The sequence below is a fragment of the Balearica regulorum genome, chromosome 17 (genome assembly GCF_011004875.1).
Source record: "Balearica regulorum gibbericeps isolate bBalReg1 chromosome 17, bBalReg1.pri, whole genome shotgun sequence".
NCBI lineage: Eukaryota > Metazoa > Chordata > Aves > Gruiformes > Gruidae > Balearica > Balearica regulorum.
In genome coordinates, this window is record NC_046200.1 from 11513856 (window position 1) to 11531222 (window position 17367).

The following is a 17367-nucleotide window of genomic DNA, read 5'->3' on the forward strand; positions in this document are numbered from 1 at the left end:
AGACTTGTCAATATGAAGACTGCCAACATCATAGCAACAGTGAAATGTATTGAAGGAGCCTCTCCAGCACCAACCCTCACAGAACAACGAAATTCTGTAGCCGAAGTTTCAAGAAGGCTCCATCTGCCAAAACCACTGTGTGCTTTTAATTAAGAACGTACATAGAAATGTATTAAGAAGAACACAAAGTTTCAAGGAGTGTTAAGAACGCCAGCCTCTTGGTCAAGCTTTCCATCCACCCCCCCAAACGTATATCCCACAGGAAATCATTATTCACTGCGTGTACCTGCGCAGAACACGTATCCTATACTGGCTAAATGACCAAAGCCAAGGAAGTGTTTTTAGGATCAGAAAAATACCAATACCTTCAGGCTGATGTCATCAAATACATCACTCAAGTACTTCAATACTACCTTTATTCTGTTTTAATACTATTTAAATACTAGATGTTAAATGCGCAGTTTATTCTCCTGAATAAAACTGCATATATACTAGCCACTTGCTTGGCAAATAGTCCTGGAAAATAAAATTAACTGAGGATTATGCAAGTCTTACCTTTCATAAATGTCAAACCAAGTCTTGAAATAAGTAAAACTGAGATCTTTTCTCTCTTGAAATTTTGTTTAAGTAGCTTTACAACCCTTTAATATGTAACAAATGGCTAGATCTGAATTACAATTTTTTTTTTTTTTTTTTTTTTTTTGGTAATGAAACCTTGGAGATTGATCCCGTTAAAAAGTCTCCTTTTACCTAACTTCACAATTTATTCTTGTATTACTCTTCTGTTCTGTAATTTGGGAAGCTACTAGTTCTGCCACTTACTTGCAACACAGTGTCAGTTCTTTGCAAAATTAAGGTATCCCGAGACATTTACTTACAAAAATGAAGATCAAAAGTTATAGTGCCTTTACAGTAAAGAAAACGTCCTCTTTCCCAAAGAAAATCATGCATGCATGTGTGAAAACTATAATTATCAATTTTTTTAAATGATAAAAGATAGTATCCTACGATTACTTGCAGGCTGCATTAAACTGTTAAATGCTCCAAATGGTGGCCTCTCTGATCATTCCTGTTGGAATGAGCTCAAAAGAAACAAGTAATATGTTCCTTGTGACTAGTCACAACTAAGTATATAACTCAGCTTCTAACACCCATTTTTTCTCCCTTTTTCAGTATAAAGACTAAAAATAAGATCAAACAAGGTAATTTTTGAAGCCAGGAAGTACAAGCGTAACATTTCTTATGCTGTTTTTCCCCACTGGGCAATAGAGATTCAGTCACATTAATAGCATTATACACTTCTAGAACTGGATCCTAGTTGGCAAGACAGGCTCCAACATCGCAAGATCAAGGCAAGAAAAAAAAAAAAAAAGAACTTCTGAAATATGTTAGTGAAAGAACTCTTAAGGAGTTTCCATCATACACCTCCACCTTCTGAGAATATATTTTCTTCTTTCTTACTAACAGTAAAGCAAAATTGGCACAAACTTATTTCCCTTCACCATATTACTTGTAAGTATATATTTATTCATACCTAAAATGTTAACTGTACATCATCTCATCTATTCTGTACAATGAAATCTTTGCAACATAAAAATAACTATTCCAACATGCACTTAGAAACTTCTAAAACTCATTGGCTACACCTTACACTAGTAACTAACACAGGCCAGAGATTGTTCTCCAGTCCAGAGGCAAACCTGCACTGCTTGATTTGTGACTATACAGCCAAAATCGCTTTCCCTTCTCCCCCATCCAGAAAAGGGTGGCCATGTCCCATGACTGTTTGGAGAAGTCCTTTTGCCACTCTTGAATGATGCCCAGCTATGGCTAAGGAAAATGCTAGGTGGCCCTCGCTAAACCATGTTAGTGACCATGCTGACAATTTACTAGTGTGAATGATCACATGCCAGACCTCAGCCTAACACTCAAGTTTGCTTTGATTTGCTACTATGGACACACTCCATTGAGGAAAACCTTTGCTCAAGCCTCTCCTCAAGCCTGATGCAGAAGCCGCCTTTGGTAGCATGCCTGGAAGGCCACAGGCCCCATACTGCCTTAGAACATGGAGGGAAAGGGAAAATATCACAGAGCTGGTAAGCTGCAAAACACAATAAAAAGTACAGTCCATGGGAACTGGAAATCCCTGCAGAGAGGTTTGCCCACTGTGACGTTCCACACAATTTTAATGAAACAGTCCTTTATACTACTAAAGGCAGAATGTAGATCTTTATTAATGATCACACCAAAATTCATGTCAACAAACAGCTCTTTGACTTGAGCAGATAAAAGAACTGGGAAATGCGGACTGCGGTGTTTATCTAGATGGCACTGTATTTGACAGAAATGGTACAATAAGTTAAAAAGATCTGAGATGTTTTGCTCCTCATAGTTACATATTGTATTCAATACAGAAAGAAAAATAAACATGAGTCTTCAGAAACACAAAAGCATCTGAAAAATCAAGTTTTCTTTTCTCTTATTTCATACAGTCTTCCAGCCTAGAATCTGATTTTTCCATTAACTGAAAATTAAGTGGCAGTGTTACAAGAAACAAGAGACTACTCCCATCTCAGTTGCTCAATTTTCATCTCAGACTGTTTACAATGACCTGCTCTTTTCATTTTTGTTAGCTACTACCTAACAACAATCAACTAGGCTGGAGGGGGGAGGAAAAATTGTACCTCTGAGCTACTGCAAAACTATATTATGATCCACAGAGTGCTAAAAGCAGCCACTGGCTTTAGTTTGCCTACATTTCAGCAGCCAAAGTCCATACCATTAATTAAGCAGGAAGCAGCAACAGAAGGTTTATGTTTGCTTTTGGGGTGAGTAGAGCTTGCACAGACTATGTCCTTTGACAGAATCTACAGCTTTTCATAACACTTTTCACCCAGTGGAACCATTTACAAGACAAATTTTCTGCTACAAAAGAACTATGTTTTCCAGATCCTAGCACAGACAGACACTTCATACAATCACAGACGGTGAGATGCTGTTGTGGACAGAAGCATGCAGTTTGCTGAGCATCAGCACTGCATTGTTTTTCTCTCCGAGGACACAAAGTATAGAAGACTCTTAGAACAGGCTGGCGACTCTCTGATTTTGGCCCAACTACAGGAACCTGCTTTCCTCCATCCCTGGCACTACCAGGTCACGTAAGGCTTACAAGAATGAATACCGTGAAGCACAGGAAGGCAGACAGCAAGCACAAAGCTGGAACTTGTGGGATCTTTCAGTTATAAAAATGCAGAAAAACGGCCCTCCAGACAAGCATGCGACCAGAATCCAGACAAAGGTCCTCCTCACTACACCAAAACCTAGCTTCGAAGGTGCCGAAGTGCAGGCACTCCACCTTTCTCCTCAGAAAGCTCTCCCGCACACCACCACCATCCCTCTCCGCAGAATCAAGCCAGCAGCGTGAAACAAATGATTTCAACCGCGGGATGCAAACCCGGGCAAAGCTGAGCTTGCCCCGCTAGCCGGGAACCGCGAAGCCCTCCGTTACCTCACCGCCTCCCAGCCAGACGGGCGAGCCGGCCTCCCCCGGGCACCCCGGGACGGCTCTCGCCGGCGGCGCCGCGAAGGGACAGTCACAAAATGGGTGACAGGGACGACGCGGCGCGCTCAGCCAGCGAGGGAAGGGAGGAGGATGCCGCCGCCGGGTGAGCGCGCGGCCCCTGCGGCGCGCGAGGGAATCTGAGGCGGGAGCGGGACGGCTGTCACCGCCGAGGCCGGCTGAGAGGGCGAGTGGAGGGGCGGGGGTGACAGCGCGGCCGGCGGCCCCTCGGGGCACAGGGGGCGGCGGCGGTGAGGAGGAGACCGAGCCCGGGGGCTAGGCGGCGCGGGAGGGGACTCCCCGCGACGGTGAGGCGCTGCGGACGGCGGGAGCGAGGCGAGCGGCGGGAGCCTGGGACACAGGGCCTACCGGGGCCTGCGCGGCCGCGGGCGACCCCTCCGGGGGGGGGGGGGGGGGCGGGGGTCGGGGCTGGGCTGGGCTAGGCTCGCCGGCGCTCGGCGCTTACCGGGCAGCCGCCTCCTTCCCGCTTCTTCGCGGCGCGGCCCGAGTCTCGCGGGACCGCGCCGGGCCGGGCCGGGCCGGGCCGGGCCGCGAGCGCCGCCGGCGGGAGGGGGAGGGGGCGCGGAGGGGCGCGCGGGGACAGCAGGGACCCCTCCGCCCGCCTCCGCCCCGCCCCTCGCGGGCTGCGCCACCGCACTGCGCAGGCGCCGAACGCATCCAGGCCTACCCTGCACCGAAGAGGGCGGGGGGGGGGGGGAGTGTGCCGGCACGGGCGGCGCATGCGGCCTCGCGTCCCCTCCCGTCTCGCGTGCCCCTCCCGAAGGGGGAGTGGTCGGGTGAGGCGCCTCGCGCCGCAGCGCACCTGAGGGTGACAGGGCGGCGGGCCCGGGGGCGCTGCCCCGCGGGGAGGGGACGGCAACCGGTTGGGGCTCCCCCGCCGCCCGGGCGCTGCCTGCGGGGGTGGTGCCGGGAAGGCTGCGGGCGAGGCGGCGCGGGGGCTCTGCCCGCCCTGGTTGCGGCGGCGGCCCGGCGCTGAGTGAGCCGCGCTGCCCCCCTCGGCTGAGGCGGGCCTGAGGGAGGGGTCGATGGCAGCGGCCCCGGCCCAAGGCCTGGGTCTCGCTCTGGTAAAAATAAATAATTTTTATTTTTTTTCTGGAATAAACCCGTAGATTTTAAGCTCCAGAGAAACCTCGAGGAGGGAACCCGCCAGCGTGCAGTAAAGCCTGAGGTGAAGGTGCGGCGGTGGCGGCCTCGCGTCGCCGTTACGGCCAAAGCTACGGAGCAGCTTTGTCACCAGAGCTCGCCCAAACGGGCAGCTGCGGCTTCAGCACTGAGCATGCACAAGGCAGGTAGCGCAACTCAGCGGAGGTGGGAGTGGAGGGGCTGTGGGTCCTAAACCTCTGCCTTGCAGTACAATAGTAGATTAATTATAGCTTTTCACTTTATCGAGATGCAAATAAACACAGTTTAAATGTTGTAGAGAATAGCTTTGTCCTCTTAGCTTACAAGAACTGTGTGTGAGCGCAAGCTTTCAGACTTTTAGCTCCTTTTGAAAGACTGCACTAAGTTTTGTAGCTCCTCGTTGTTATGCAGGTCGTATGACTGTTGTCATGAATAACAAGCAACTGCAGTTAATAAACCCAAATTACAGTGTTGGTGCTTCAGTGGGAGGTATAGGAGAGTCTGTATTTACAGGCATTGGCTGGAAAGTGTTATGAACACAGTAACTAAGAAAATGTGCTGATTTGACATATCCCTGTGCAAGTTTCAGCATCAGGGTTTCTGTTTAGCTCAGACCATGGGTTAAAGCCTCTCTCCCCACAGCAATTCAGCAATTCAGCTGTTTTATTGAAAGAAATGCTTCTGTATACAATTGCGTTACAGCCTCTCCCTCGAGGTACATTCGTTCCTAGAATTCTTAGGGCTGCAGATTGGTGAGGGCAAGTAATTTACAGTCCCCTCGTTATCTTGGGTAACACTTAATGTTTTAAATCAAAGTAAATGGCATCTATATGTCATCAGAGTTCCCTTTGAAACTGAGAGGATGTATACTTCCAGATGTTACAACATAGTTTGATTTACTATTTATGTGTCTTACGAAGTCAGTCATTTTATTTAGATGTCCTTCCCAATCCATTTCTCTTTTGGTCTACCTGTTCTTAGCTGGCAGGGATTCCCGTGGAAGGCTGCTGCACAAACATGGTGTACTTGTTTGACATTGAAAGGTTCCTTTATACTTAAGTAATATGTCTGATGTTTGTTTTCTAACAATATGACCAGTGCTATTCCAACAGGTTTTCTGATCCCTATGTTCAACAAAATGTTGTGCTGTGTTTCTACCTTTCGATTGATTTTTAAGTTATTTAGCAGTAAAAAAATGGCATTTCAGTGACAATCAGCAGCATTACTTCCGTAACAGGGATGTGAAAAATGTCTCCATTTGCTGTACAAGGTATTTCTCCCAGTAGCCCACAAAGGGGCTCTGCTTTCTATTTTCTAGTGAGAAACAGAGTGTGGTTCATTCAGCTCAGTGGATGAACAAGCTGCTATCTGACAGTGCACGTGGCTGGTATCCTAGTTCAGGAACTTAAAAGGTCACTGAAAAAACCTGCATAATATTGCAGCATTATATCCTGTAATGTGTGCAAGAGTGGTTCAACTGTCTACTAGGAAAACCTTCTTATTGTGGTTATGTTCTGGATTAGATTGCCCAAGAGGATTACAGAATCTCCATAATTGGAGGCTTCTAACAAAGAGCAGACAAATGTCTCTGGGGAGTCGGGCAGGTACAGCTGATCCTGTCTCAGACTGATCCCTGTATCCTGCGGGGCTCCCGGGGAGCAGCTGCCTCAGGGCAGCCTGGCCAAGCCTCAGGAAGCAGGCTGAGGGCTGCCTGCAAAAGGAAAAGACACCTGCTCAGGAGAGGACCATGTAGCAATTTGCACAGAACATCCGTGGTTATTATGCACTCATATGTTCTTTCTCATCCTGCTCCAACCTAAAGTTTTGCTCGTTCTTTCTCATTACAGGGAAGTAACGTACCGTGTGTGCTGGCTGAATTTTCACAAGGTTGCACTCTGATTCATCTCAAGCCAGTGTCAGTGTTGCTCACCCAGGGTCTTCAAGTTGGGGAAAGCAGCTGGGAGAAGTGGCTGAGAAGTGCTGGCCTGGAAGTCAGTGAAGAGCTTGATGTGGTAGGAGCATGGCTGTGTGAGCAGAGCTCCTGGTAGAAGCCAGCACCTGGGGTAGGACGTGACACCGTCCAGATTCACTCAGGGGCATCCTAATACTGTTCAGTGTGGTTGCACTACAAAGGTAGGCTTCGTAATTGAGTGAGGACCATTTTGCAGAATCCCACACTGAAGCTGCCTAGAAGCTATTTTGAAATTATTTTCTATTAAACAGATACACCACTGCTAGGAAGTATTAATAATAGTCATCAAGTTTATTTAGGGGTAAGTATGGCTTTTTTTTTTTCTTGACCTGCATCTCATTTCAGTGTAGTTTTAAACACCGTACAGTCAGCTACATTATTCTCTACTTTGGATATTGCCAATGAGACATGTCATCTCTGTGATCCACACTGAATGAAAATCAGTTAGAGAGCCTTCAAGCAGGTATCTCTTTATTATAGAGAGGTTTGTATTTTATATTAAATTTGGACTACATTAAAACATAAATGTGCCTTAATTACATTAATAATTTAAATAAACTTGATTTAAATCAAACACCAAGAGAACTTGCTTTCAATAACTGATTCAGTTTCCACATCAATTCCTACAGAAACCACTAATTTCATGCAGCGTTTGAAGAACTAGAGGGCAGAGCTGATTTCTTAGCAAATATGTAACTACAGCTACAGTGCTCTGCACACAAATGTAAGGGTTACGAGGTTTGAGACTAGCTGCATTTTGAAGCAGTACTCCTACAAAAGGAGTAATACAGATCTGAAAAAGGACTGTTTTGCCCAGCTACTTGTCTACCTTCCATGTAAACTATTTCCATGTTATAGTTGTTTAATTCAGCAATAACTTAACTCTAGAGTTTCAGTGATAAAGCTTTTACCTTGTAAAACATGAAATAGCTTTTATTTTGAAACACCAGTGTTAAATTCTATACCTCTAGCAAACTCAATTGAATGCACTTCAGACATTCAGTTTAATGTAGGCCCGGTTTTTAGTTAAGTAAGACCAAAAGAACCTGACAAACATAGATACAGGAGATTTTATTTAACATTGTGTACAAAGAAAGGCTACAAATGCCTTAGATTCCCCCCCCCATACAGTTTTTTGATCCCTTTTTCATATCACTTTTCTCAGAAAATTAAAAAATAATACCCAGAATTACTTCCCCCCCCCCCCTTCTTTTTCCCTTTCCTTTTCCCCTTCTCTTTGGGCCTAAAATGAGAGCTGTTCAGCAGTACAGTTTCAACACCTTTCAGTATTAAACTATTTGGATTAGGTTTTCTTTTCCAAAACCAGAGCACTATGAGATACTGAAGCACTAGCAACAGCAGTATAGAATGTCAAAAACCGACTCCCTAACATGGTAGTGTTAAAACAATGCCAACAATATTAACGCTGATGAAACCCAAAATTACGCAAACAATAACAAGTTGTCTTCTACACCTGATAATTTAGCACTAGTTATATAATTTAATTGTATTTATATTTAAATAAATAGTCTTAACTCCTTTCCCTGGAATTCTTCATGGATTATAAACACTTGTAATACTAGAGATAAGAACAGACTACACAACTTACATAGGCAAGAAAAGGCTTAGTTTTATTTTTTTTTTGCTGGACAGACACAGAAAGGACATTTCACAGTGTCCTGCTGTGAGATCGTATTTAAATTCACTGTTTCACTATGGTGCTTCTCAGTCATCCAACACAATTCCTTGCCCTCTTTTTTTGCTGCCATGGTTGTACTGCTATCACAACTCTTGAACCATTTGTCCCTGCGTCGGTAAGTTTTATCCACGATTCCAAATACATTACCATTCCTGAGTGGCTTCTGCAAGTTTTCGTACATAATTGTGAAGCCCAAAACAAGGTTTCTCTTTGGCTGAGAGAAGCAGTAAAAAAGGGATTAAAAGGGGGTGTTGTGAGGAAATGTCTTTTTGCTATGGCAGCTTTTATGTTACCACCTACTAGATTTGAAATATTTTTTTTTAGCTATGGATCAGTTTTCAGCTATTTATCTAATCCCTAGAGTTAGCATAGTCCCAGTTTCTTCCAAAATGGGACTAAAATGGAGAAAATTTGAGCTACTCTATGTAGATGGGCATTTGATCATTCAGTTGGGCACAATGAGAAGGGACAGACAAGTCTCTCCCCATAACTGCCTTCTGGCCTCGCTCAGACCGCCCCAGGGGAGATGTGAGCATGTAAGGGCTGAGGCCATCTGCTTGCTGGTGGGCTCTACCCCTGTCATCCTTCTTTGGGTCAGCTGCAGAAAGCTGCTGTGTTCTCTCTCCTGCCTTCCAGGCAGGAAGTTTTGTACACAAGCCTGCCCTTCCATACATCCCCAGGGATGTAACGTGGCCTTGTCATACAAATCATTCTGCACATTAGAGAAATGGTTCATCTGTAGAATGTCTTGGGATCTCAGAACAACTTACTGCCAGGGAAAAACACTGCAACAGTTGCACAAACAAAACCTCCAGTGGAAAATAAAAAAAGTTTTCTCCCTTCTGATGAACCACTTTGACCAGAGGATTTGAACGTGACTGCAGTTAAGATGAAGCAGTAAAGCAAACACTTCTGCTAGGCTTGGGGACTGTAACTATTAATTCCCAATATGCTTGAACAGGTGTAAATAATAGAATCTTACTAACTCACAAACCAGGCCCTATATGAGCCCAGAGCTTTGGAAGTACCTGGTCCATTCTGCACCAGAAGACTGGAAATAGTTCTCTCCAGGGATAGCTCTGCTACAAACTGAACCTCCCAATGCGGTAGTTTCTACAGTACAGTGATGTGAAGTGGTTTCTGTTTGAAAAGGAGGGTCTTTTTTACTGAAAGGTGAAACATGAGAGTAGGAAATAAATGACATGGAAAATATTTACATGATTCACCTGCATGTTTTTACAGTGGTCTCCAGCAATTCCATGATGAGATGATAACACAGAGAATTAACAGTGGAGGCAAACTAGGTCATTTAATAATTTTCTAGCTCTTGGCAATAGCATTTATGTATTTGCTTGACCTGGAAGGCCTAAATTAGTGATATGGTCATGGAAGGAGGAGAATCAAGATAACACGTACACTCAGGTTTGCTTTTTATGGTAACACACGGACTCTACTGCTCCTCCCTATCTATTGCCACGGAGCAGCAGAGGGAAAGGTAGAGAGCAAGTGACAAACGTTGCTTTTGTAGCACTGAACTATGAATTTTCAGTAGCAAGAGGGGTTGCAGCACACCAGAACTGGGAGGCGACAGAAGCTAAAGTTCTGGTGTTCCTATATTAATGTTTATTTACTGGCAAGACGGTTTTTGCTCGTGATATCTAGGGCATAAGTTGCCTTCTGTAATGTGAAATGAGGACTTCTTTATAGCTCCAAACCATGTGATCTGAGTGATTCCTATTTATGCGTCTCTTTTCCATTTGTGTTACTTTTCTTCCCTAAAACCTTGTTAAGGAATAATCATTAACTGTAAGTGCTTCCTTTAGAGCTTCTCCTGGTTTTAAGGGCAATCCATGTATTTAATTCTCTTCAATGAGAAATTTCATAGAATACATCTGAACACTCATTTCATTGTAGTTCAGAGTGGAGAACTGCTAATACTAATCTAAGGCTCCAGTATCTCGGTTGCACATACCCTATGTTAAAGGAAGTGAATGGTATCAGACTTATTTTTCCAATAACAGTACTATGACAATATTAGCAAAGTTTACAAACCAAAACATACCTGGACTACAAATTTAAGAGGGAATAAACAAGTGACTAACTACAACAAGAATTTGATTAATTTGATTGTATCTACTTAGGAATTGCCCTTCCAGATTTTTCTTCTTCAAGGAACAGGGGCAAATCCCTTAAAATCTAGCATGAAGGTATCGGTCTCCTGTTATTACAAGTCCCCGTCTTCTTGAATTAAAGTAAAAAGAGAAAGGGTAGGAGTTATTCTTCAAACATTTCCCATTTCTTACTAAAATTTCCCTAAAAAGAATGCCACATTTGATGTTGTTATCCCAGTAGATGACCAAGCACTGAAACAAAAGGATTAACCAGTGAGGAATCAGAGAGGGTTGGGTTTTTGCCATCAGATTTTAAACATTTTTAAAAGCCATGTCAGTCGATTTACATTTTATACATACTTGAAAGAATGGCACATTAAGAAAAACGAACACATTGCAATGCCTTCCAGTGTTACAAGGGTGACAGACAAATTTGGAGATCCACTTTAAAGACAGTACATTTGTTTAAATAAACTCATAGAAAACTAACATAAACAATCATAAAACAGATCTTTAAACCAGTAAAATGAATAAACTGTAAAAATACTGCATCTCCCATAAACATACTCTGTGGTTCCACCACCTTGTGGCCAACGAAAAACTGCAGTTTTGCTCGGTAGGGGCATGCTGATTGCCTTCTATTGGCAACGGACGGTCAGAATCCCGGCAGGCAGCGGGCATTGGCAATACAGGCACCACACTGCTGCGTTTTGCCCTTAGCTGATACACTGAAAAATAGCAGCATTAAAATACAGCCTGAAATAGCTTAGCTACTACCTCAACTTGTTAAAATTGTGCAAGAATAAAGAACACCAGCAGCATTTTAATGGATGTGTTTCAATTTGGTTTCAGATGCGCACACAAACACAAAGCTGAAACTGATCTAGTAACTGTTATTTCTTGTCCATCCTTGAAAACTTTTCCATAGTTTCCTTTACTTTTTCAAAATTTTTCCTTAAAAAGCTATTCAGCATTAAAAAACATCCATGAGAATTTAAAACACTTTCTAAATGCCAGGAAACTGATGCTTGTTCCTCTCCTTAAACTGGAGATATGCAGACTATCCTAATCAGCTGAATTTCTTTAGTTGAAAGTTTTAACGTTTCAGATTCCTGTTACTGAAAGCTATATTTTTAGAAAGGTCTCTCCAATACACTAGAAACTGAAAGAGCATAAACTCCCAGTGCACATGTAAAAAATAATTTTTTGCTCTTATGTTCTTTATATTGTACCTTTTAATATGGAAAATGGAAGAGTTAGTTTTTCTGACACAATTCGTAAGGGAATGTATAAGAGCAGAAATCAGAAGGCCGCCTCTAAAACCAAGTTTTACAAGTCCCTTTTTGTTTAAGTATGATAAGGCTTTTTAAAAAAATAACAAAGTAAAAAAAAAAAAACCCCAACAAAATGAAACCAACCAACATTCCTGGGAAAAGACCATTAAGAGCCTTTTGGAAATACTTAATTTCTGAAAACATAAGACTACTTGAAAAAAACTTAATTGCAAAATTAAAGGAAATTCAAGAAATCAATTCTCGTATTTCAAATCAGTCCATGATTTTATCATCAGCAATAAGATGCGCTATCTTTTCCAGCCCAAAATTACCAGCTTTGGGGAAAACATATTCATACTTAACAGAAATAATTAACGGGTTAAGTTAAATTAACTTTTTTTCCCTGATCCACATGCCTGCATGTTAGATAATGTTACACTAGAACTGAGCATTGTAATGAGAGACTAAAAGCAACAACCTGTAACAGTAACCAAAGCAAAAGCAATTTTCTCATGGTTACATACTATAGATCAGTAATTTAATATTAAAATTAACTTCCTATATAAATAAAAAATAAAAAGTTGGGCAAAAGTAAATTGGCACAGTCATTATGGTATTGCTTTCCAGTTTCAACACTGCAAAGAGCAGCCACAGATTCCACACACCAAAAGGAAAAGGCCGTCACCCAGCCACCTTGTGTAGTTCGGCTGGGTTTTTATTTTCCTTTTAAACGAAGTCATCAGCAGTGCTACTGCCTCAGATATATCAGCCGACAGCTTGGAATGGGTAGGTGTGCAGCTTGCAGTAAAAGGATTGCTATAGAACCGCTATGTAAAAATGAGAACAAATACATAAAACCAAAACCATAGAGTGTGGTTTACTGGTCTGCATGACCTTCCTTGTAAAAAGTCAGTGTTTCTCAGGATTGTGACTAATTTTTACCTTCAAAAAGGCAAAAAAAAAAAATCAAAATCTTAAGCCCTCAAGTTTCCTTGCCTTCATTCCCTCCCTCCCCCAAAAAAGCACCTCCTACTATAAACACTTTTTCTGTTTTACGGGTTCAGAAGTTGGAATGTAGTGGAAATACATACAAGAGAGAAGGAATTTCTAGTTGTACATTACATTACAAAGAGGTTTGCTCCCAGACCTAAGGAGGGAGGGATACTAAGCAATATTAAACTCCTATAAGAATCCTTACAAAGCATGCAAAATATTGATATACTCACAAAATTGAAATTCATATTGGTTTCTTTTTGAATTTGCAACTTCACAGTACAATAATTTCTAATATTATGCAGCAGTCAGAATTACAGTGACTACAAAATCATTTCCCTTTAATTTTTTTTCTTTCCATTTGTTTGAAAGACTCATTTTTTGAGTTTTGGGGTTTTTTTTAATTGAGAGGTTGCAGATCACCCATCAGAAAACGTGAAATTCAGCATAACAGGGTGCCGCCTTTGCCATATTTCCCCTCAAATGATGTTGACAACCTAACTCTACCGATCTTTCAAACTCTGTCCCTCCCTTCCCCTTCCCATGCCAACTCCTTCCCTTGTCTTCTCGCCAGGATGGTGATGGGTGGACGCTGCATAACTGGGTAGGAAGCGAAGGGGGCTGGAGTAGTTTATGGAAATGGAATCACTCCCCCCCCCAGATGTTTGGCACAACTGCTTCACAGCCAGAATACTTTGCTCTGGATCCCAGCGTTAGATAATATGTTCAGTTCCCTAGACAGATACTGCCGCCCTTTATGCCTAGGTGACCCCTATAGCTTTCACCGATTCAGGCAGGGAAACACAGGATGGTATTTGGCTACACCTTTTGTACTGCTGTATGGCGTTCCATTGACATTTCTTCACTGCTCTTAGTTAAAACAGGGTTGGAATTTCTGGAGAAGACACAATGCATGCTACTTGCTAGATTGTCCATAAAGTACATTCTGACACATTTTATCAAAGTATTTGTATCTATCAGAAAAAGACTCTTGTAGAAGCAACATACAAAGCCTCCAAAAATTCAAGTATCAAAAAAAGTTCTGATAAAAGTTTGGAGTAAGCATCCAGCCAAACTGATAGCCATTGATTTTTTTTTTTTTTTTTTTGTCCACAAATGCTTCAATTATTTTTGCAGTGATAACATCTTTTCTTTGGAGCATTGGGAATTAACAGTCTTCTCAATTAATTTTCATGAAGTTTGGTGGGGTCTAAGGAATTTAGTAATCCTGCCTGGATAATATTGCCCCTGCTTTTATATGCAAACAACAGAATCACAGAATCACTGACTCTAATCCTCCCTGCCTGTCTTTAATTTACTGTATTTATTTATAGTGTTACATCATCAGGTCTGGCTCCCTCCACCCAAAAAAACCCATCAGAAGTGCAACATAGGCAAGCGCAGGGCATCGCCTTCCCTAGAGTTGTATAAACATTTGCAGGGGAAGGGGTGGGCGAGACAACAACAACAAAAAACCCAAAAAAGAACACCCCCATCCCCACCCACCCCCAAAAAAAAAAAGTTCTAGTTCGCAGAACGGTTTCATTTCTTTAGAACCCTGTTCAAAGCAAGACTTGAATTTCTGAGGAGGGAACGTTAGATCCCAGACCCTTCCCTTCTCCCCTCTTCTCACAAATCAATGCTATTTTGTGGCCTAGAACAGTACTTTAAAAACAGCAGTTATTAAAGACACAGTTGTGATATATCCTTTAACTCCCCCTCATCCAAAAAGGGGTATCCCATCAAGTGGTCCAGTAGAAATCTTGAAGTTTCTTTACGATAAATTAAATCCATAAAATGAGGAATACCTTCTGTCACATTCCCAACAAGAATAATAGCCACACTCTGTGGTGCATTTGTTCAAGTGTCTATTGCTCCTTCTAGTGGAGACTCTGCACAGCTCCATCTCCAGGTCAGTTCCTACCAGTCAGAAGTAGATTTTTCTCCTTTCTCTTCAGTTTGTCTCTGGTTAACAAACAGCAGAAGCACTGAGGGCCATAGTTCCCCAGGACAGGAACAGGCCAGTCACGTCTGAAGAAACGCCAGTCGTCTTTTTCTCGGGTGCGGCAGATTTATGCCAAGAGCAGTTCCTTGTGTCCTGCTGGTATCGCAGGCACCTACACCTCTGTGGAGAAGAGGATGCTTTGCCTCTTGCTGTCTGGAGTAGGGATAGTCTCTAGCTGCAGGAAGTACAGAAGAACTTGAACCTAGAAAGAGAAAGAAAGAGGTAATTAACTCATTAACTCCATTAACTCATTCTCCTCCTTTGAGAAGCTGGCAGATGTTCCTACAGCCCTGTCCACAGGAACATCTCGCAGTTACGTATTTGTTTTAATACAGTCTGTAACAGCAGGAATATTAAAACTTACAGTGCTTCAGAGACAGTCTTTTCAGCTTCCAGGGTATAAAACTGGTGTTGGTGTTCCACTGCACTGAAAAAATCTGATCTATAATTTGCCATTACTCAGGAAAGTACAAACCAGTCTGATCAGCTAATACAGCCTCTACGTTCGAATTCTCTGCATCGCCCTCAAAAGGCAGTAGTGGCCAACGAAATCTGAATTTAGCAAAGAATTTTGTTGTGCATCAATGAAGGTGGTTTAAGTGTAGAGGAGCATTTTGAAAAAGCACTGACGGTCCTTTTACCCTTGGCTAGCAACATGGTGCTGTGAGGCAGCCCTCAGACAATCTTCCTATGCACAAACACAAAGCATCCAGGATTGTGTGTATACTGACATTTTTTCATGAAAAGCTGCATTAGTACAGATGCAAACCAAACTGCCTGAAGAAACACAGTTCTACAAACAGTCTGAAATGTCGTGTAAGGGTGAAAGTTGTTTATTTTCTCATAAAAACCCGTCACGAAAACACAGAAGGAGGGCTGCAGTTTCCCACATACTGCATTCGCAAGGTTCAATAGCACATTTAGGATTTTACCTGGGACATGACTTCTAGCGACCAACTGTCCGTCATTGTGATAGGCTGGGTTGGGTTAGCAGGGATTTTACTGTCCTTCTCTGAAGGTCTGAGCAGCGTTGGTCCAAAGACAGTTGCAAGATTATGCAGGGACATCTTGTTAATGCTTTCCCTCTCAGCAACCCTGGGAGAAGAAACAATGAACAAGGCAGATAAATACCTGAGTTTGGAAGCGTCCTTAAGTAAGAAACCATATTTATTCCTTTTGTAAAAAAAAAAAAAAAAAAAAAAAAAAAAATTAGAGACATTCAATCAACCGCTCTCTCCATATGTGCCTAAACAAACTTTATATATAAGCAATACCTCGATCTGACACAACCACAAGGCTTAAACTGGGGAAAAGGACCGCTGCTTACTGTCTGGACAGGCTACAGTGGGACAGGAATAGAGGAATGTTTTTCATCCCAGTTTCATAAATGAGAAACCGAGACACGCAGGTTAAAAAAAATTTACCCAAGGGCAGAAAAGTCTGCAGCAGAAACACAAGTAAAACCCAGATTTCCTGGATTTTAATCCAGAGCCTCAGTCACAAGATTATCTTTCATCTCTCCAGTGACAGCCTCTGGTACATACAAAATACATATGTAAATTAACGCACTGTGCATGTATTAAGCAAGCTTATTGCATTAATATCAAGCACATGGAAATACTCTTTCATGGTTACAACCGTATTTACAAAGACACAGACAAGATCAGAAAGATGACACTAAGCAAGGAACCGACAACTGCAGTTAGCAGGAGTGCAAAGCTGGAATTTTTAAAAATACATCACGTTAGGTTGCAGACACCTTTTGAGACATGGCTCAAGTCCTTAAACATGGCCAAAGCTTCACGCTTTATACTAAAACCTTTCCCAATCTTTGTATCCAGATGCAGGTGCAGTTTTGCAGCGATATTGCAGCAGGAATTTGCATTTGCGCTAGATAAGCCCCAAGACTTTTGTTACCCCCTTCCATCAGTTCTAATCCTTTCAGTATGAGTGGGAATGGAATTCAGGATTTAGTGCCTCACTAAGTGAGTATGAGACAATAGTTATCCGATGAGCATTCACAGCAAGTCAGCAAATGCTTCTTCATTTGTGCATTCAGCACAAATTCAATGAAAAGGCTCCTCTTTTCAAAACAACGATGCTTTACGCATTAAATATGTGTCTAAAGGATCCACATATTACCTTTTTAAATGGTCCAAAAGGAAAAGGAATGTCACAAAGTTGGGTTCTGGAAGCGATAACAACAGATTCAACATACAGCTTTCCTTTGCAACGGGATCTGAAAGTGCTACAAGACAGAAAATAACAAAACATCACCATAGGCAGTGAACAAGAATTTGACTGACTGCCGAATTTCCCAAACCAATAAATACAGATGGTCGTGAATGGACTGTAATTACATCATAGGTCAGCAGGTCAGAGTTGCACATCAATACCCCACAGGATCTCTCTCCTTTATTTCATAGATATGTAGAGAATCCTTTCAAGTGCTTTCAGACTTTGAACCATTATGATGTTTTTTCCCTGCATCAAGACAAGACAAGGTGTATCTCCCCAAAGAGGGCTTCCCAGCAAGACTGGATGGGGCAAACAGCAAGCAGAGCCTCCAGAAGCAGGCTGTCATGCTGCTCTTAACCTATCCTTCCGAAAC

The 17367-nt window shown here is 42.5% G+C and overlaps 2 protein-coding genes and 1 long non-coding RNA gene across 4 annotated transcripts in view; 1 reads left to right on the forward strand and 2 right to left on the reverse strand.

The window, feature by feature from the left end:
* The window catches only part of SPECC1L (sperm antigen with calponin homology and coiled-coil domains 1 like), a 73400-nt gene extending 69219 nt beyond the window's left edge, over positions 1-4181 (reverse strand). The window contains exon 1 of the mRNA XM_075770049.1: positions 4026-4181. The gene's annotated coding sequence lies outside the window, so the exon portion shown is untranslated. The remainder of the gene's footprint in view (positions 1-4025) is intronic.
* Positions 4182-4184: 3 nt separating this feature from the next.
* Positions 4185-14652, forward strand: LOC142604313 (uncharacterized). Of its 2 annotated transcripts, none has more exons than XR_012838186.1 (2): positions 4185-4869; positions 6550-14652. It is a non-coding gene; the product is annotated as an uncharacterized LOC142604313 (long non-coding RNA). The 2 variants fall into 2 exon arrangements; XR_012838187.1 differs by having other exon boundaries at positions 4185-4644.
* Positions 10819-17367, reverse strand: part of BCR (BCR activator of RhoGEF and GTPase) — a 104700-nt gene continuing 98151 nt past the window's right edge. Inside the window, 3 exon segments of the mRNA XM_010311868.2 lie at positions 10819-14958; positions 15689-15851; positions 16899-17004. Of these exon segments, the coding sequence (XP_010310170.2) occupies positions 14869-14958; positions 15689-15851; positions 16899-17004 (359 nt within the window). The 3' untranslated portion in view covers positions 10819-14868.